Genomic DNA, 20,956 nt, shown 5'->3' on the forward strand with positions numbered 1-20,956 from the left:
CCAAAGAGTGGTGTTCATTTGTGAAGATTATCTTGTAGTATCATAAACGATTGTTTACAACAGGGCTTATTTTCTGCAATAATCTAAAATCCAATGGAAAAATCCCATAAACTATTTGAAGGGGGAACCAGGGCGATGTCAGCTTCCAGGTTGGCCTTAAGGAAAAAAACATAATTCCCAGGGTTAATCTATCTGAAAATCTCTGAGCCTTTAAACCCAAATCATATAATTTCTTTGCCCCCCTGTGGCTGCAGGGGCCTGCTGCCCTTCTCTGTGTGACCGCCTCTGTTGACTCCTGCACTGCAGCAGAAGTAATGTCCACATGAAGCTGTCAGTCTCCTCCTCTCCTGTGGATGGCGCCCCTCCGAGACAGGCTTGGACGATTTTGTGCAGTTTCGTGTGCAACAAAGTGCCGAGCTTGGCAGCTAGCGAGAAGAGAAAACCGACCCTTCAGAGAGTGTTTATCGTTGCTTCGTTTTCAAACAGTTTTCCGGTTATTTAAAAGCCTTCAGCTGCATTTTGAAAGTTCAATACAAAAGGGAACTAACGCGATTCAGTCGTCGGGCGGTGTTAGGACGCTTTGTGGAGGAGCAAGGTGCTTTTTTTTGAAAAATAGAAAGGCAGGCGTAGAGCTCGCGAGCTGGCGTAGAGAAGAGAGAACCAGGGCTACGTAGCGACTAGGTCAGCCGGGGAGAGCCGGGAGGACTACGGCACAGCCGCCGCCAGCGCCACGGGGAGTCGGGGCCCGAGAGGGAGCCTGCCAGGCCCTCGGCTTGATGCACCCTGCCTGCCTCGCCTTAGCCGCAGTCCGAGATGGGGGAGACCAAAATTATCTACCACCTCGACGACCAGGAAACACCATATCTGGTGAAACTGTCGGTGCCGGCGGACAAAGTCACTCTGGCAGACTTCAAAAATGTCCTCAAGAAACCAAATTACAAATTCTTCTTCAAATCCATGGACGATGACTTCGGGTAACTGTTAAAGGGTTTATTCTGTTTAACGGATTCAGCCCAACACTCTTGGGTTTTCTGTACGTTATTGCAGCTGGTTTAATTTAGTCGTCACCTCTGTCAGCTGGCTTGTCATCAGTTTTAACGCTACCTGGCTGTCGATCACTAGCTAGCTACTTGTTCCTTTGTTAGCCGTTAGCTCGCAGCGTTAGCAGGTCTGTTTAGCGTCCCGACCCCGTTTGTTTACATTGCTTGTGTGGCTAGCTTATGCATTGACTTTGTCTGACCAAGTTTGGTATTTGTAAGTTTCATGAACACATGCCAAAGCCCTGAATGCCATTCTAACTTATCTTACGTTAAGTGGAAACTGTAGTAGTTGACAACACTATATCCAGTTAAAATGACACGGAGGTTAGCTTCCGATGGAGCATTTAAGGGAAGATTTCAGGGAAGAGTAACTTGCACTCCTTAGCGACAGATCCTCAGTTTTTGCAGCTTTTAGTGTTGTGAAAGCATGTTAGATATTTAAAGTAAAGCCCTGACGCAGTCTGAAACCCACTTTCACATCTGTAAAATCTTTATTCTTTTTGTTACAACGCAAACAGTGAAGAATTTACTTGTTTTTTTTTCACATGTTGACCTCATTAGACAAGGTCCGGATCAGAACCCACGATAGCAAGAGAAATCAACAACAGATTATCCCGGAGGCGCCTAAAACGTTTTAAAACACAGTTTAAGATTTGTTAATCCTTATTCTATTTATGAAAATGCAACATAATAATGATAATAATAATAATAATAATAATAATGATAAGTAGATTTCACTGCGTTTTTCACATCTAAACCACATTGGACCAGGTCTCTGTCAAAAGCCACTATACTGAGGTTGAAACTGGATTAGATTATCCCAGAGAGGCTAAAGACCATTTAAAATACAACTTCAAATTTGTGAAAACTTTTATTTTATTAGTGAAAATGCAAAAAAAAAGAAAAAAGGTAAGGTTTGGGTGTTTCGTTTTGTTGTTTTTTTTTCAGGTCCAGACCACACTGGATCAGATCTCTGTCAAAAACTGCTACACTAATACAGGTCAAACCTGGGCTAGATTATCCCAGAGAGGCTAACTATTGTTTAAAACACAATTTCTGTTTTTTGAAACCTCTATTCTATTTCCTCAAAATGCTACAAAGGTAGATTTCACTGCTTCTTTTCACATGTTCACCACATTAAACCAGGTCCAGGTCAAACAGAATACAGGTTTCACAAAACTGAAATTGTGTTTTAAGTTTTCTGTAGCCCTCTTGGATAATCTTGTCCAAATTGACCCATCTAGGTGTGGTGATCTGGACCTGGCGCAGTGTGGTCTACATGTGAGAAACACAGTGAAATCTCTTTATTGCATTTTTACAAATAGATTAAAAAATGTGCAAATGTGAAAGGGAGATTCACACAGCGTCTGGGTTTTATCTTAAGTGTTTAATATGCTTTCACAACAGTAAGAGGTGCAAAAAGCGTGCAAGTTACTTTTCCCTTAACTGCTGAAGGCAACTTCAGCATAGCTCAGTTACAGCTGTCAGTTGGTGTCCAATGTATGGTAAGGTTTGTGCTAACAGGCTAACGTCAGAGTGTAAATGGTTAGTTTCAGTCAGTCAGTACAGAGTCCTGCAGGCTCCTGCTGTTGTTGTCTATTAGCCCGAGGAATGCAGAGTTGGACACAGGAATGCCCTGTTCATCACTCTGGCAGCTTTATGAGCATGTCCTTTTGTGTTAAAACATGGCTGGAAAAGTAGACGTTTTATGTTCCTTCAGACTGTGACTTCTACAGAGTTTAAAAAGAGGGGAAATGTACTGTTTTTAAAAATTTCAGCCAGGTTTCCAGAGTTGTTTTTGGCTTAAGTCAAACTAGGGTGGGGCAACAACTTCTTAACATTCACAAGTGGCAAAGACATGTTTGAAAGGACCCACAGCTATTCATGTTCTGAAGAGTGGAGGGATGTTCTGTAAATAGACCATTGAAACTTTTACTCTAGGGGTGTACAAACTTTTTTTAATGAAAGGACAGAATAGATTATGTGAAATATCAGAGGTGGACAAAGTACACAACCCTCTTACTTGAGTCAAAGTATAGGTACTCCTGGTCAAATGTTACTCAAATACAAGTGAAAGTTGCTGAGTCAAGTTATTACTTGAAATAAAACACTGCTGTACTTGCTTTTAAAAAGGTATGTATTCAAGTACTTTAAAAAATGTATAGTTGCACTTTGTCACAATACATTCAGAGAACCTACTGACTGTAAAACAACCCACTAAATGCACTGACTTGTTTGTAGAACCCGTGAAATGCAAGCTTGTTGAATACGCTGCAAGGCCTATAGAAATGCCCACAGAAACACAAATTGATATTATTTCTCAGGTTGAATGGCGAATTCTTCTAGATTGTGATGAAGTTTGTATGTGGTAAATAGAGCAAACATTTAAAATGTAGCAAAGCTAATGTTACAAGTAATGAGAGCTTTCATAGAAATATAGTGGTACCAAAAGCACAATACTTGTCTTTTAAATGTAGTGGAGTCAAAGTAATACATTTCCAAAAAAGTAATAATAAAGTCAAGTACAGATTATTAAAAAAACTCTACCTAAGTACAGTACTTAACTAAATGTACTTTGTTACTGACCCCCAAGGGCAGCGTCCTGCGTCATGTAGGCTATTTGGAGAAAAAAAAATCCGCACAAATGAGAAAAAAACAACTGTTTCATCTTTCAGGGAAAAACAATTTGCCGCCAACTTACTTTGGAGCTCTGTATTGGCGATACAATACATACTAAGACAATGGTAATGATTTAATATATCGACAGTATACTGCAACATTGTAAGCAAGGCGATATATTGTTATCATTTTAATCTAATTTTAATGAAAACTGTCAGAAAAGCCACTCCACCATAAAAAAAAATACTTTTAAACACTAGGATCTGTATTTATCACAGTCCTGTAACTCGTTGGGAATATGTTGTCAAATTGAAATGGCACAATCACATGACTGAAGACAGATTACAACACTACTTTATAGCATTCGGGGGTTTGAGCACAACACATGTAAACAGTTAATTTAAAAACAGATTCAGTATTGATTTTCAAAATCACTGTATCGTGAAACATACAATAGCGATACTCGAATGTAAAAAAGCTTTCTTAGGCCCTGTACTTTGCTGTGGCTCTGTTTGCTACCTAGCTGGAAATGTCTGCTGTTGGGTAACCGTTTGTTTGCTTGGTTGTTGTCTGTTCTTGAAGACGCATTAATTCCACCTACATAGTTCCTACTCGGTCCATGTCTACAAACTATATTATATTCCTGCCATAGTGAGGTGAATGGACAAAATGCAAAATGATCTGGCTAGATTAACCAAAAATGTGGGGGCCACATATAGTATATTTTGAACTACAAGCCAAAGGCTGTTTAAAAGCAGAAGCCTGCTTTACTCCAAATGGTGCTATAGACTGAGCAACCTGTCAGACTGGAATAGTGTCTGTATTTACCAAGACTCTGAGAGAAATGTTCACTGACCATCACTATTCCTTCTTCTCTGAAAGGCACAGCTAATCGTTTCGTCGCCAGTAGTCTGAGGCACTTGCTCAATACATGCCTGATTTGTTCTTGATTCCTGCAAGTAGGCAGTAAGTTGAAGATTAATTTACTGGAAAGGTTTGCTGAAAATTTCTTACAGTTGAATTGGTTAAAAACACAGACAGAAGTGTGTTTGCATAGAAAATCCTAACATGCATGCCTGTTAATTTCAGAGCTAAGAGCTTTCCTTTTTAGCAGCCTTTGGTGTATAGACAGGCACTTCTTTATAGCTAATGCCTGAACACATTTATGTCAGACTTGCCCTCTTTTTGATTAGTTTCCCATGTCTGTGCTTGGAAGTCTCTGACATGCAGTGATGTTGGCCTCCCCTCTGAGATTTTGTTTTATCCTTTGAAACCTGAAAATTGATGCTATTTCTTTCAAACACATGGGAAGAAAACAATGAGCAGCAAAAGAAGAAATTACCCAAAAATTACCAAGAACTTAGTAAAAAGTGCAAAAAGAAAAATCCTGAAAATTCTAAGCAAAAACAAGGAAACTGCATGAGATCAAGTATCTACAAATCATAACAATTATGTGACATAATTTTAAATATTGCAATATGCACAAGAAAAGTGATGCCACTCTAGGTTTCAATGGGTTAATAGTGCTAAACTATATGAGAGCATACAGCAGTGTTGCCCCCACTCCTCTTTATATTTTCTTCAACTTGGTTATATTTCACCATCGCAGGCAACAAACCATGAAGAAGTAGATTTAGTTTTGCAGAAAGGTTTAGGGAATACATTTTACGTGCTCACCTGCCTCTGTTACACAATAATCAGCACTGAAAAAAATATATTGTCAATATAGCATATCTCTGTCTGGCAGTGTGTATCAACACTGTAGTAAGTGCACTCTTTCATCAGTATTGGTTGTCCCAGTTGTCAGTGTCTGCTTTTATGGAAGTATTGCCCATCTCAAGCCTCATGTTTATTGCCTAAGTGCTTTTGTGTAAGTTAAGGTTGACTGAAACAAAGCTTTGTTCTCTTTACAGGGTGGTAAAGGAGGAAATATCTGATGACAACGCTAAACTGCCCTGTTTTAATGGACGCGTGGTGTCGTGGGTAGGTTCAAAATACCCCCCGGATTGATTTTCTTGTTTGTTTATTGTCTTTTTTTGTTGTTGTGTGTTGTTTTTTGCTTGTCTGTGTTCACATATTTGTGTGGGTAAGTAAGTGACTGTGTAGCAACTGCGTGTGTGTACAACAGTGATTCCCATCTGTTGGCCTGCGACCACAATCATACTCCATCTCTAGGGAGCTGCCCTATGCATCTGTGTGATAATTTCATTATCACATAATGATCTTAGGAGAAACAGACACATGCAAACACGCTGCTCCTCTTCTATCATCTTGTGTTTTTAAGCCCTTTTAGGAAAATGAGCAGCAGTGGTTTTCAATTCCCTGCACATGCTAGTCACCACACGCAGCACATACATACATACATGTACTTGCATGCAGTGTCTCATTTCGAGGCTCTGAGCAATAATTCTCCCTGACTCCACAATACAAGAGACATCTGGTGCTCCCTTCCTCTCCCCTCGACATTGAAATTGGGTTAAGAGCAAGTGAAATCACAGGATAGGAGGAAAATACCCCGTAACAAAGAGCCTCACTGCGTGTCCTCTAACAGGAAGATTGAATCTCACAGGGTGGGGAAAGTAAAGTTGTGAGAAAGAGTGCTCTGTTTCTTGATGTGAAAGGCCGATGCAGTCGGTTAATTTACTACAATGTGGTTAGAATTATAGGTTTTATTTCAGAATCATCAACAGTGTTATCGCTGGATTTTTGAATTTAAAAGCCAGCGTGCTCGTCTTGATGTGTCTCTCTGCCGTGGTCATTTTCATTAGACTGTGGAGGTTTTGTTGGCGGTAGTTCAAAGCCAGTTCTTGTCTTTATGTGTTTGTTTGTGCGGTTGAAAGTTTTCTAATCTCTCGGGGGTTGTTGAAATGTTCCGTTTACAATGAAACGTTATCTCTGTTACAGTGTGTCCATTTGTTTGTCTCCACTGTTCATCTGTTGTTTCAATGTTGTGATTGATTGTTCTCTGGGGGCCTGGCTCGCTATCAGCACATCATCACAACAGGCCAGCACGCTCAGTCTGGCCTGTTGTACTTCACTGTCAGCTGACAGGTAGATTTTCAAATTATTTTTTACACCTTAGTGCACCTTAACTGTGCTTTTGTTAATTTTTTTCTCCCCTTTTAAAGTGTTGTCACTGTAAACTAAAAATAAAACAGTAAAAGAAACCATGTAGAGATATTGCCTGGATAAAAGGCTGAACAAAATGAGTAGCAGGGCACATGGTCATTATTTTTTAATCTGTATATCTCTATTATGTCCGTACAGGTGTCTGTACAAGTTGAGTTTTTCAATGATGCATGGTAGAACTGAAATGGTTTATTGATTAAAACACAAAAAAGCCAAACATTTCATGGCTCCAGCTTCTCAAATGTGATTTGTTTTACCACTTTCCTCTGACATAGACTCTAGTAAACTGTTTCTAAAGAACACAGGGTCATAAAGTTTACGTAATCATTTCTCTGGCAATACACCCGAGTGACAAATGACCAGGTAAACCTTTTTGTATGTCACACCTCTTGAGTTTGATCAGGCCCAATAATGCAATATTATCACAACAGCTATGCCATGATATTATTGCCATAAAAAAGTTTTGCGATGCGCTTGGTATTTCATTAACATATATCAAGATATATTATCATTTATTAACTGTTTTTAACACAGACAGTTGCAGCCCTACAGACAGTCAAGTAAAGTGAACATCTTTGTGTTTTGGACTCGTGGTCAGATATAGTAGGGCAAAACACTATGTATAATAATATACAATGTCATAATACCTTGATGGGTGTGGTGATGTTAACATGATACAATCTGGGCCTGTTGTCTATAAAATCAAATTGAACCAGATCTTTTTGTGCTGGACTGCATTTCAAACAGCTGTATTTCATATCATTACACAACAGACAAAGGATACTTTTTAAATAGTGAATGATTATAAACAGCAGGCAAATTTCAGCTTCTAAGCCAACCATCGGCTGCTAATAGTGGAGACATTTCCACACCGATCTAATGTTAGCCTTTAAGCTTGTTTTTGCTTGCACATCCTGCAAGTACGTGTTTCTTTTCTGATATGGACAACGTCCAAGATGCCACAGAACTCCAGATCTATGGCAGAACGTCAAAAATAAGATCTTGAGTGAGCAGGACTAATGTTCGCTGGAATGTTTTGAAAGTAAAAGAAAAAGGGGGAAAAGAAAAACTGTTGGAAATGTTGACAGCTAAATATATTAATGTTAAAATTTACCAGTCATATGCTTTCCCCTGAAAACTCAGTTATGGTCCTTTGCATTCCACTTTTTTTCCCACGTGTTTATAACTTGGGCAACACTGTCAGGTAGACAATCACAACTTGGCACAGACTCCTTCTTTCACAACTCTTTGAATCCACAGCTGCCTTTTGGACAGCCTTGCTCTTCCAGCAGGAAATTAGCAGAAGACAAATTGATTTTTACATTTAATCAAACACTGTAGTCTAACAGCTCCTCAACTCTGCCAAGCCTTTAGGCAGTGACAATTAAACAGGATATACCACCCAGGCCTTGAATATGGTGTAGTGTAAACACAGAGGAGCTCTGACGTGGCTCTGCTGCCCACTTGCTCCTTGTCTTTCAGTGTATTCTTCCCTCTGAGTGTTTGTCTCATCCCTCTGACCTGACTCTTCGTCTGTTGACAGTTGGTCTCTGGAGATGGGGCCCACACAGATGCAGGCTCAGTGGCAGACAGTATAGAGCCGGCACCCCCTTTGGAGAGGACTGGGGGCATCGGAGACTCAAGACCACCGTCCTATCAGTCAGTATATTCATAGAAGACTTTGTAGCATATTTAATTTAATGTGCAACAGAGAGATTTTGTGTGTGTGTGTGTGTGTGTGTGTGTGTGTGTGTGAGCGCGTGCATGTGTGCCAAGACTGATGCCATGACTACTCTGTGTTTGTCTCGGTGTGTGTGCCTTGAATGAGTCCTGTGTTTCCTAATAACCGTGGTTACAGAGGAAATGGAAAATTGAATGTGAAAAGTATGACACCTTGTGACTGCCTAGGAGGAAATAAAATCTACCTTTTTAACCATTAGATTATCTTCATCCTGGAAGTTAATCAGAGTACTGATTTTTCTCATTCATGCTTCATGCTGACAGTCTTTTAGTTCAGACTGAAGCTGTGGGGGGCATTCCTGTTGTGCATGACAGTTTCCTCATCAGATCATTGGTTTGCAGAGGGCAGGAACACACAGTAGCTACTGTTGTTGTTTATTTGTTTCTTTTCCTAGCAGCTTTGCTGACTGACAACCAAATACATAGCAACTGATTTCATGAAAGTCAATACAGCAGTGTTATTCAAATAACTTTTTTAAAAAATTCTTATATAACCTTACCGTTATTTGTGACATTGATGAATCAGTTGGGCAAATGATCAATGGTTTGGTGTTGCATTAAAGGGTAACTTTGGTATTTTTGAACCTGGACCCTATTTTTCCACATCTTTGTGTCCAGGTGACTGATGGAGACAATAATTTTTAAATTGGTCAAGTATTGACCGCAGTTGCAAATCAGGCTGCAGTCGTAGTCCCTGCGGACAATTGGCCACCCCCAATTTACATCCATCAAAAGTGCTTGTGCTTGTCACTGACAGGCTCAAATGGTTATAGAATATAACATGGTAATAATAATATAATATATAAATAATATAATAATACGGTTTAGAAGTGTCTCATAACATTACAGAAAAGGTCCTACAGAGAAATTGAATGTTTTTCTGTACCTTTCACTGGTCTGTTTGTTATTATGAACAAATATTGCTCAAGGAGAAGTCCCGTTCAGAAATCTTGCAATATGTGACTTGTTGCAGGAGTGACTACAATGGAAACATTAGTGAGAGATTTTCAGTGTCATAGCTGAATATTTGATTGATTTTGATGATGCAGAAAAATCTTGGTTACACACACTAACAAACGGACAGAATCATCGAAAGGTGAAGAAAAACATTTCAGTTCTCTGAAGGATCCTTTCCATAATGTTATCAGACGCTCATGATAACAGTCTTAGCCTTTTAGTGGAAAAACAAGCACTTTAAGTGGAACTAAATTGACGCTTCACAAATGCCCTGAGTGGTTACATTCCAGCAGTGTTGCTTCACTGCTGCGGATGGAGCACTATTTCTCAATGCTGGATCAATGTAAAGAATTGTTGTTTCTGTTAGTCACTTAGCACAAAAACGTGGGAAAATAGGGCCTTTAATAGAGGCAATCTATATCAACTCAGTCCTAACAAAGTTAGCTTAAGAGTTACATAGTTAGTTGATGCTAATAATGTAATGCTTAAAGTGAAATATTTATTGCTAGCTTGTTAGTGAACATACAGGCTGTTCCCTTCAAAAGGATGATTCGTTTTTATCAGTAGACATGGAATGGTGCTTTAACAGCAGCAACGCTTTTGTTTAGACTCTCAGCCCGGCTTTTTCTAATTGTAGGACAACCCATCATGCTTTTTAAATTTTTTGTATATATGTGCTTGGACCACCACCATAAGCGGATGCCTCTAAATAATTGTTCTTTTGCCCCACGATACATTCATAACAGTGGGTGTTCTGTTCTTCTTAAATCAATGATCTACGTTGGCGTTCCTGTCATACATGATTGAAACGCTCTGCCGCAGCTGCAATCTGAACCTATGAAAAAGTAGATGGTGTTGTCATTGCTAGTTTTAACATTTGTTAGGTGCAGTCTAATTCATGTGCAAGTTCAAATACACTTCTTACACAACACCGTTTGTAATGTGATAATGACAAGAATCATTTAATAAACACATTTGTTTTGTGGCTGAATGAGCTGAACTGCCTTGATAATCCAGAGTGTCATTCTGTCTCTTTTCAACACCAGCTATGATTTCTGTTCATCGTTTCTGTCTGCAGTGGGAAAGCAGCAAGCGGTCGGGACAGTTTGGACAATGACACAGAGACTGGCTCCATGGTGTCACAAAGGAGAGAGAGGGACAGGCCGCGACGGAAACATGCCAACGACCACGGTCAGAAAGACGTTTGCTAAATAGTGTTGTTGTTTTTCTCATAGTACTGTATGTATCTCACAACTGGCCAATGCCATTAATCTGGTAGGTGAAAATAACTTTAGGAGGATGTTGCAGAAAAAACATTTGAGTCAAAGTAACATGTAGGTGCTGTGCAGTTCTTTAGACGTATTGATCTTTATGAATATGCTACGATGATTGTTAAGAGTTGTCTTGCAACATTTTTGCGACAGTATCCAGATTTATCTGTTGTGGAATTGTGACAATAGTAGAACTGTAATTGCTATGTATTCATTACTGATCAATTAAGTACAAGAATGGTTTGAAGTGAGTCATTTTGTAAACTGTGATAGGATAAGAAAAGAATAAAGACAATACTCGACACCTGGCAGACTAACTCTAAGCTTTTGTCTTTTTGTAACACAATATCTTAATTTTCATGTGCCTCATGTGTACATGTGTCATCCTGATCATAATGCTGTTCTGCTGCAGGCGGAAGGCAGAACGGCTACTCATCGCGTTCAATGGGACGCGGGGGCCCTGAGTACGACAGCTGCTCATCCTTCATGAGCAGCGAGCTGGAGTCGACTTCCTGTTTTGATTCAGAGGATGATGACGCAACCAGCAGGTCAGATATTCTGTGTAGCTGTTCAGCTTGTTGTTAGTAAGTGCATTTCCCAGTGAGAAAATGGCGTTTTGGCTTGAGGAATGCATCTGGAATTACAGATGATGGTTTCTGGCAGAGATTAGCACAGACTAATTGTCTGGTGGTTTTTGTGGTTACCCCCCAGGGTCTCCTCCAGGGGTCGTAAAAATATGTGCAACCCACTTAAGAGACTGCTGTTCTCAGTCTTTAGGAATCTCCCTGGATGATTTTCCTGTTGATGCAGATCTCTGCGTAACAGCTTCATCAGTGCACGAATTTCCCTCCACCAGAGAAAGAAATGCCTGAACAAAATTTTAATATAATTGGTGCCAACAAATGATTTGTCAGTCAGGTCATAACTTTTAAATCAAGTGAGTTGGATGCTGTTTTACATACGGTTAAAGCTGGTCCTGACTCCTGGCAAGCACCACTTTCATTGTGGAAACAGTGTTTATTCGGGCTTTTTATTGTGTAGGTAACATTAAGGCTTTAATTTGATGTTTAGACAAGTTAAATGGGGGAAAAAGCTTTTATTTCTGTGCAGGTATTTTTTATGCATATTATAATGGTTTTCTTTTTGTTTAGGTAGGATTTATTTTCTAGTAACTGAATTAATCTAATTTAATTTAATAATTTCTTTAGTTCAGTAGTCAAGGGCTGCAACTAACGATTATTAGTTAAATAATTTGCAGATTATTTTCACCATTATTCAAATAATTGTTTAGTATATAAAATGTCAAAAAAAGTGAAAAGTGCTCATCACAGTTTTCCAGAGCCCAGATTGCTTCTTTTGTTTAACCAACAGTTCAAAACTCTAAGGTTTTTAAATAACCATTGTGAAGGACATAGAAAAGCAGCAGTGTCTCACATTTCAAAGGCTGGAAGCAGCAAATGTTTTAATTTTTTGCTTGAAAAATGACATAAACAATAAAACAATATCAAAATAGTTTGTGATTAATTTTACTTTCTCTTGACTAATTGATTAATCGACTAATCGTTGCAGTTTTAAAGTAGTCATGTACAATGCTAAGATATGTATTATAGCCTTTCTGTATGTGTGTATAGTCCCTAAAAAGATAGTTTTTCTTCTTTTCTTGTATTCAGATTTAGCAGCTCCACTGAGCAGAGCTCCTCTCGTCTGATGAGACGACACCGCCGTCGCCGACGGAAACCTAAGGCCTCCAATATGGATAGGGTGAGCAGACACAGTTAGATACAGGACTACAAATCAACCCCCAGACTCCTTATTAAAAACTGTGCTCCAGTTTTTGACTTTCGATTGTTCTTCTCGTATTTATTTTCTTTCCCCCCAGTCTTCGTCATTCAGCAGCATCACAGACTCCACCATGTCTCTGAACATCATCACTGTCACTCTCAACATGGGTAAGTGACTTGGAAGCTGCACAGATGCAGTTAGATTTGTTTGGATAAATATTTTGCTCTTATTTAGACACCCCTCCCCCTTTCACGCTTATACTGTCACGCTTATACTGGCCCCCCAAAAAATTCCTTTTACAACACAAATGTAACCAATTTACTCCACATTGATGCTGACGATGATGTCATTTCTGCTTTTACTTACTGCACTGCTGCTTCACGTCTCTTGTGTGTTCCTCTCCTTTTCACAGAGAAATACAACTTCTTAGGCATCAGTATTGTGGGTCAGAGTAACGAGAGGGGAGATGGAGGAATCTACATCGGCTCTATCATGAAGGGAGGAGCTGTGGCTGCAGACGGACGCATTGAGCCTGGGGACATGCTGCTGCAGGTGTGTGTCTGTATGTGTGTGTATGACTGAGGGAGAGAGACACACATGCAGAGGAGTAGATGCATGTTTTGTTTGTGTGCCAGCCTCTGCAGTGAAGTGAAAGGACTTAGTAATGTTAGAGCAATTTCAAAGGTTTTTCATTCAGATGCAAATGTATAAAGGATTGAAAAAAAAAGCATTTCTTGAGTGTGATCAGTGCTGTTAATGTATGTGGCAATATATATTATAGAACATGTAGTAGTTTAAGATTTTTAAGAAATACTTTTACTACTTTTTTAATATACTGTGTAAGTGTTTTTTCGTTTATGACTCTAATGATCATTTTTATTATTGCAAAGCCACTTTTTATGTTGCACAGCATGTTGAAACTCTGCTAGTTCACTAAAGGCTTTGTGTCGTGGGATTTATTGATATAACTGTAACTCAGTCAAGGTGTTTTGTTAGTTATATAGGAATATAGCAATTTAATGTAAGGCTTTCATTCATTCTTATAATGAATCATGTTTTTTTGTGCAATTGTATGTTTACAACCTGACACATTTTTTTTTCTTTCATTTTCACCTCTGTAGGTGAACGACATAAACTTTGAGAACATGAGCAATGACGATGCAGTTCGAGTACTGAGAGACATAGTGCACAAGCCTGGGTAAGTAGCAGCAGGCACAAGTTAATTTATGCAATGATATTCTTTCACAGCAATAGATAGAAATATCCATCCATAAAACACAGATGCAAAACAAGGGCATGACTGAATTTAAAGTTGAAGCTGACTCAGTTCTTTTGTCTCTGTGTTTATAAACAGGCCCATTACTCTGACTGTGGCCAAGTGCTGGGACCCAAACCCTCGGAGCTGCTTTGCTCTGCCCAGGAGTGAGTTTTTCTCTCACTCTTCCTTGTTATTTTAGTAAAGTTAATTCCAGAACCATCTGTTTTGGTAACTGCTTGTCCTGCATTTTATTTAACAGGTGAGCCAATCCGGCCCATCGACCCGGCTGCGTGGGTGTCCCACACGGCGGCTATGACTGGGGTATACCCTGCGTATGGCATGAGCCCTTCTATGAGCACCGTCACCTCCACCAGCTCCTCCATCAGCAGCTCCATCCCAGAGACTGAACGTGAGTCACACGTTCCTGCAGCACTTTAATTCAAAACAACTTCCTACCATAACTCTTAGTCACAGTTTTCCATTCACTTTCCTTTTGTCTCTACAAATTGATTTTTTGCTTACATGCCTCCCTCTTTTTGAATTTACAATGTACTTATTTGTTTTATTGTCCTTTTTTAAAAATGTTTTACAGTGTGTACCAATTTTTTTTGTTTGCTTTTTAGATAACCTACTCGTAAAGGCACTTCATAGATAACTTTGTCTGTCCACACTCTTATGGCAGGAGTCATAAAGTCATCCAGGATTGTTGATATTTCAGGGTATCACTTTTTTGAACATTGAGCCCCTGCACTGAGACCTCCAAAAATGCAGTGATGTCTTGCTCAGCCACGTTTGTATATCTCAGTGTAAAGTGTGGCCCTGCCCTCTCACTGCATTCTTGTGACTACTGTCTGTTCCAGCTATTACTGTCTTCAGCCTCACAGCTTCCATCTGCTCAGTAACTCTTGTCAAAACTGTGCCATAACTCACAACTTTCATCTTCCCTGTAATCTTTGGAGGAACAGGGATGTTCTCTTTTTCTTTTTTTCAGAAGGAAAATATTTCCTCTCTTGACAAACTTTCTTGACCAAATTGATATAATTTATGGAGGTTTCCCCTCTCAGACAGAACACATATTTAACATGATAATCACATGCCTAAACTGTGCATTTCTGGGTACAATTTATGGTTTATTGGTACAGTTTTCTTATATTTTGGATAATTGATCTACTGTATTGCCGACAGGCTTGATTTGTTTAATGACCTTCGCCACATTTAACTACATTTACATAAACCCCTTTGCTGAATAAGTTCTGACGTAGCGAACATATAACTCACGACTTATCTCATGACTGTTGTTTCCGTTTATTGCATCTCCCCGTGCATTACAGCCATTGCATTAATTTGTCTTCGTCTCCAGACAACAGGAATCATGGCCCATACCAGCTGACATAAAATAATTTTTAAATCTTGCCCAATTAAAAGAAATTCCTTAAGTCCTCTCTAAGTTTTTCTCTCATAGATGGGTTAGAAGGCCCTACTTTTTCTACTCTATTCACTGGCAGATTACAGCCATCTGTAAAACATCCACTATGCTGCCAACTTCTGGCAAAACTGCACTTTGTGTAACCTAGTTTATTCTTTCCATACAAGCTGATAGAGAAGCACCTAATTCATTTTTCTTTTTTGCAAAATTTCAAATATTTGCTTAAAAAATTGCTTGACAATCTAACGGAAATATGGCCAGTGATGTTTTAAAAGAGAAAAATCTGTCTGCAGTCTTAGATACGAGTGTTCAGTTGGTGCCTCTAAGGCAGATCAATGGTTTCTTTCTGCACTACTTTTCTCTGTTGTCCAACAATCATACAGGGAAAAATATGTCACAGGTAAGAAAGCTTCAACAGTACATAATGCAGTGCAGCCACATAAAAGGTCGAGTTTTGCATAAAGGATGTGGCTGTTGTTAATGTGCACTGACAGCAGATAGCACTACCCTGAAACATCAAAGGGAAGTCGGGATAATGTGGACATTTTCAACCAAGAAGAGCAAAAGTGTTAGTGTATTTCCTGGAAGCTTTTATCCTAGAAGTATGAAAAATTACTTGGGATTTACTAAATACATTTTTAATAATCTCTTCCTTTTGAGGATTTAGAAATCATTTACTTGTGCTTGTTAACAAGTTGTTAAAAATTATGAATTTATTTGAACTTAATGTCAAATTTTATCATGTACAATAATCCCAAAAGACGATGTTCACGCTCTACTTATTGGGGATAGTCACAAAGCATTCTGGGAAATAAAGGAAATCACTACTTGAGATAGTGGTAGATTAGAAAGATTGAAGTGGGAACACCAAAAGGTAAATTATAGCACTTCTTATCTTATCTTGAAATTAACTGAGTCCTCTAGGGAGGACATTTTATACATATCATCAGGCTTTTGTTGTTTGTTTTTTTTGTGAAGACCAGCTCAACCGTAGTCCAATGCAAACAAAGATCCAGCTTAATCGGTCTGATTCATGACCAAGACAGAACTGGGGTCACATTACAGTCCAGACCACAGGAAACCAAATATTATTTGAGGCAAATTCCAAAACAGACCAACATTTTTGGAGTTGTCAGAGATGCAGTAACAGCACACAGCTGTGCTTTCATTAAATTTGTAGGAAACAAAACAAAATACAGCAACAGTTCTGACGTGTGTGTGAGATTAATGTCTTTCTCTGTCAAACAGGTTCTGTCCTGCTAAACATAAACATCACTTGAGACAGATCACATTCAAACAGTTTCAGCTGTGACAGAAGGATGTGGTTCAGCTCCCATGATAACATGTCCTCTGCACTTTCCCAGGATTCGATGACTTCCATCTCTCCATCCACAGCGACATGGCAACAGTTGCTAAGGCCATGGCATGCCCAGAGTCTGGTCTGGAGGTGCGGGACAGGATGTGGCTCAAGATAACCATCGCTAACGCTTTTATCGGTATGTGTCAAAGCAGACGGCGTGATCCAGCATTTATTCTCTCCTTCATCAGTATGCACAGCCGTCTCTACTCTTTATTTACACAGTTCAGCTTGTAGATTCCTGTCTGTCTCAGTGAAAGCCTATTGTATTACTTCAGAAAGAATAATAATAATCATCCCATATAGTTTTCCTTTACTGCTCCAAGTTTCATATCATAGCAGCTGTATTTCCTTTGTTTCGTCCAGTAAAGATTTGGCTTTGTTGCTGAACACAGCAAAATCAGCTCTGGACAGATAAACGTCTCATAAATCATCACCTTGGATATTGCGTCTTTATGTCCTCAGGTTCTGATGTGGTGGACTGGCTCTTCCATCATGTGGAAGGGTTCTCAGATCGCCGAGAAGCCCGTAAATACGCCAGCAACCTGCTGAAGGCCGGCTACATCCGACACACCGTAAACAAGATCACCTTCTCTGAACAGTGCTACTATGTCTTTGGAGACCTCTGTGGCAGTAAGTGGACGCTCAGCTCTTTGGTTAGATCTGCATCGAGTGTTGGCAATAAAATCAAGTCTCCACAAACTGTTCATGTCGTGTCTGGATCTAAATTAGTTGTTTCTTCTGTCTCCCTCAGATATGACCCATCTGTCTCTCCATGATCACGATGGTTCCAGTGGGGGTGCTTCGGATCAGGACACTCTCCCCCCTCTGCCACATCCCGGGGCGGCCCCCTGGCCCATGACCATGCCCTACCAGTTCCCCATACCACACCCATATGACCTGCAGCAGCCCTTCCACGGTGGACCAGGCACTGGGAGTGCAGGAAGCCAGCACAGTGGTGAGTGCAGCATGAACAGACATACTTTATGTGTTCATCACCAGTAAATTCAAGACATATTGAAGAACAATCAGAAGATTACTGGTAGAAAGAAAATTTAATGTTGTAACACTCCATCTCAAATCTTAACTTAAAAAAACACCAGACTCCCAGAGGGTTGAAGTGTGCCCGTTTCAGTGTGACGGTTCCTCCTTCACAAAGAACAGCAGCAGCAGTGAGCTTGAAATCACATCAGTAACCACAGATTTTGATGAGGAAAAGTTTTCATGATGCAAGAAGTTTTAAAATGTCTGCAGGAACTTCTCCAAAGCCCAGAGGAGCACAATTCTGTCTGAGCAAATCTATCATCCATCATCTGTATGTATGACACAGACAATATGTTGCACAATATGTTGCCAAAACATATCTTAAATATGACACTTTAAACAGAGCTTACAGGCTGTAACACAGAAACAGCAATAAGTTGTTACAGTCACTGTAACTGACATGAATTCATGCAAGCTACAGTTGCATTTCCCTAGAGGAGCAAATCTTTAACATTCACTCTTTTAAGCCCACAGAGACAGAGCTTTTGGTAGAACTCTCACTTTGCACAGAAAGATTTAAAGGGAATGCTCCAACATCTTGCTGGGTTGAACATCTTGTTTGCTGTCTTATCCAGAGCCACATGAGAAAATCCACATACATTTTTTCTCCATATTTTCTATACAGCTGGGGGTCCAGTGCATGTTTAAATTAGCTTACTTCAAAGACTTGAAGGGGAAAGCCTGGCTCTTTCAAGAGTGCAAAATATTCCTTCCAGCAGCTCCACAGCTGCCTTATTGACATGTTTTATTTTGTATATTTTACATGTGTAGAAATAGAAAACCAGACATTGTGGTTTTAGGAACAGTTTTCTTACGCAATGGAGATATTTACTGACCAACAACAGCTGAGCTCACTGACTGCACAAAATATCTCAGATGTCCTGTACTCAATTTGTGGTTGCACACCACTATTGAATGCACTGAACTCAAAATGTCAGAATATTCCTTTAAGGGTAGAAACTGTGATGGTTTTAAATTCATCAGTCTGAAGAACTTGCCTCTAAAGGAAGCTGTGGTAATAAAATGAAAACATGTAATTGCCATCAGTAATGGCTGTGCTGTTTGGCCTGTGAGAGGCAGTAAATGCTCCGTAAGCATGTCTGCATTAGTCATGCAGTTCCCCTGAGAGTTTCCCACAAACTGCTTCATTGCTTCCTGCGTCACTTCTGCTGGCACCCAGATGGGAGTGAATGGTTCATGTATCAAATCAGACTTTTTTTATATAGCACCTTTCATACAATCATGCAACCCAAAGTACTTGACGGAGTAAGCACGGAAAATGAGGTAAAAAAAAAAAAAAAGACAAAAAATTATAACAATAAGATGAGATCTTAAAATAAATAGAAGACAAAAGAAAACATGAGACAAAATAGTGCAAAAGACCAAATATAAGACTTAAATACAGAGGCAACAGCAATTTAAAAAAAAAAAATGTCCACTGAGGTGGAGACCCTTAGGGAGAGAGAGACTGTTTCATGTAGGTCACTCAGATTTAGTAAACAAACATGTGTTTATATATTGCACTTTGGTTTAATATTTTTCTCTTCTGCTCTGTCTATAGGAAGCAGTGGTTCCAACTGCAGTAAGAACGAGGGGAGGAAGTCCGGTGGCAGCGGCAGCGAAACTGAGATCAGGAGCCACCGAGCTCCGAGCGAGCGCTCAGTGGCTCCCCCTAGTGAGCGAAGCGTCCGTAGCTCCGTCAGCCACCGCAGTGCAAACTCCCACTCGATAGCCTACGGTCCTGGCCTCGTCTATGGCCCCCCTGGCCTGCCCCCCCAGCCCCAACATCTGTCTACAGCTGCACCTGGCGCCCCACCAGGCAGAGAGCTTGCCTCTGTGCCCCCTGAGCTCACTGCCTCACGCCAGTCTCTGCGCATGGCGGTGGGCAATGCCGGAGAGTTCTTTGTAGATGTGATGTAACGCAGGTTGTAGGCCGATAACAAAGTAGCAGATTGGGCTTTCTCGTGTTGTTATGAGACTGAGAAGGACAGCATGACAGGACAGGAGGGAGGGAAGATTGCAGAAGCTGTAACCCAAGACCTTGACTCCACTCTCCAAATAGCAGAAATGGAACCAACCGTGGTGTGTATGTCAAGAGAAAATGTTCCTCCTCCCTTGTGCTTTTCTTCCTAGTAGTAGTGGCCATACTTTCTTCAGTGAAGAAACCCCCTCGCTCAAGATGGAACCAAAGCGCCTCTCTCAGTTTCCGCTCCTCAGTGGGGAAGAGTTTGCGTGAGGACAAAGAGCAAGAGAGGGAGGGAGACGGTAGAAGCAGACAGCTGGGGAAGATGACTCAGCGCTTTTCTACATGGATGTTTTTCATTTGTTCTTCTCTTCATTCTTCGCTCTGCCTCCCTTATCTATCACCCTCTGTCCTCCCCGCCCCTGTTCACATCCAAACTGAGAGAAAAAAAAGCCTCTTCCCTCCTTCCATTTTTTCAATTCACACTCGCTGACCTAACAAGAAAAGAAAAACCCTGAAAGAAAGCTGAAACGAACACTAACTGTTAACCTTATTCAGACGTTTTAAATGTTTGCTTGACTTAAGAGAGAAAGAAATGGAAAATGTGTATGTAGTGCAAGAGAACCGCAGTCCTTCTTACTGTAAGAATGCATTTGTTTTATTATATACGTAGTTGGTCACAACTAGTTTCATTTTTCAACACTAAACCTGAGCATCCAGCTTCAAGAGTCATTTTTACACTACACAACTGCATTTTCATCTGTTAACCAGAGCATTTTCCGACTCTGTCTTGTGATAATGTATAGTGGAAAAAAATTTCTTACCATGACTTTCACACTACTCTTTTATCAAGGAAAAAATTTCTTTTTATTTATAAATATAGTTTTATGACTTAACTTTGCTGCTTTGTGTTATGTTTTTGTTCGAATGTATGTGCATATGTTTGTGAAGACAATTTTCAGCCCAGTGTTTTGTTTTTTTTTTTTATGCTACCTGGGGTCGTGTTTGCATTTAAAGACTGCGGATTCCAGACTGTCCGAGATCAGGAATGTGAAGGTTAGGCAATCTGGTGCACAGATGTGTGTGTGTGGGCTGTGGGTGTGTGCAAGAGATCAGCCTGAGTACATTTAGACTTGCTTCAGAGCTGAATGACCCTATGCAAAATGTTCCCTGTGGTTAGAGGGAGGAAAAACTCCTGTGGAGAGGTGATTTGATTCAACTTGGACAAAAAAAGTAGAGTTGAATCAGATGGACTCTGCAGGATGAAAAAATAAGACCACCCACACAACCATCAGTTTAAAAGTACAACCATGTTTCCAGTGTCCTCATAGAAAAATTTGTTTTTTTCTTTTTGCTCCCATTCACTGGAA

The 20,956-nt window shown here is 40.0% G+C and overlaps 1 protein-coding gene across 1 annotated transcript; it reads left to right on the forward strand.

The window, feature by feature from the left end:
• Positions 1-360: 360 nt before the first annotated feature.
• Positions 361-20,482, forward strand: LOC121951106 (segment polarity protein dishevelled homolog DVL-3). Its single transcript, XM_042497330.2, has 15 exons — positions 361-974; positions 5,573-5,642; positions 8,332-8,447; positions 10,564-10,676; positions 11,169-11,304; positions 12,427-12,517; positions 12,636-12,705; positions 12,951-13,090; positions 13,660-13,736; positions 13,893-13,960; positions 14,056-14,205; positions 16,587-16,718; positions 17,045-17,212; positions 17,334-17,537; positions 19,185-20,482. Exons 1-15 carry the CDS (start codon positions 814-816, stop codon positions 19,541-19,543), a joined length of 2,055 nt encoding a protein of 684 aa, XP_042353264.1. The 5' UTR covers positions 361-813; the 3' UTR covers positions 19,544-20,482.
• Positions 20,483-20,956: the final 474 nt, after the last annotated feature.

This window comes from Plectropomus leopardus, chromosome 12 (assembly GCF_026936395.1).
Source record: "Plectropomus leopardus strain MGB_pleo_1.0 chromosome 12, ASM2693639v1, whole genome shotgun sequence".
Taxonomy (NCBI): domain Eukaryota; kingdom Metazoa; phylum Chordata; class Actinopteri; order Perciformes; family Serranidae; genus Plectropomus; species Plectropomus leopardus.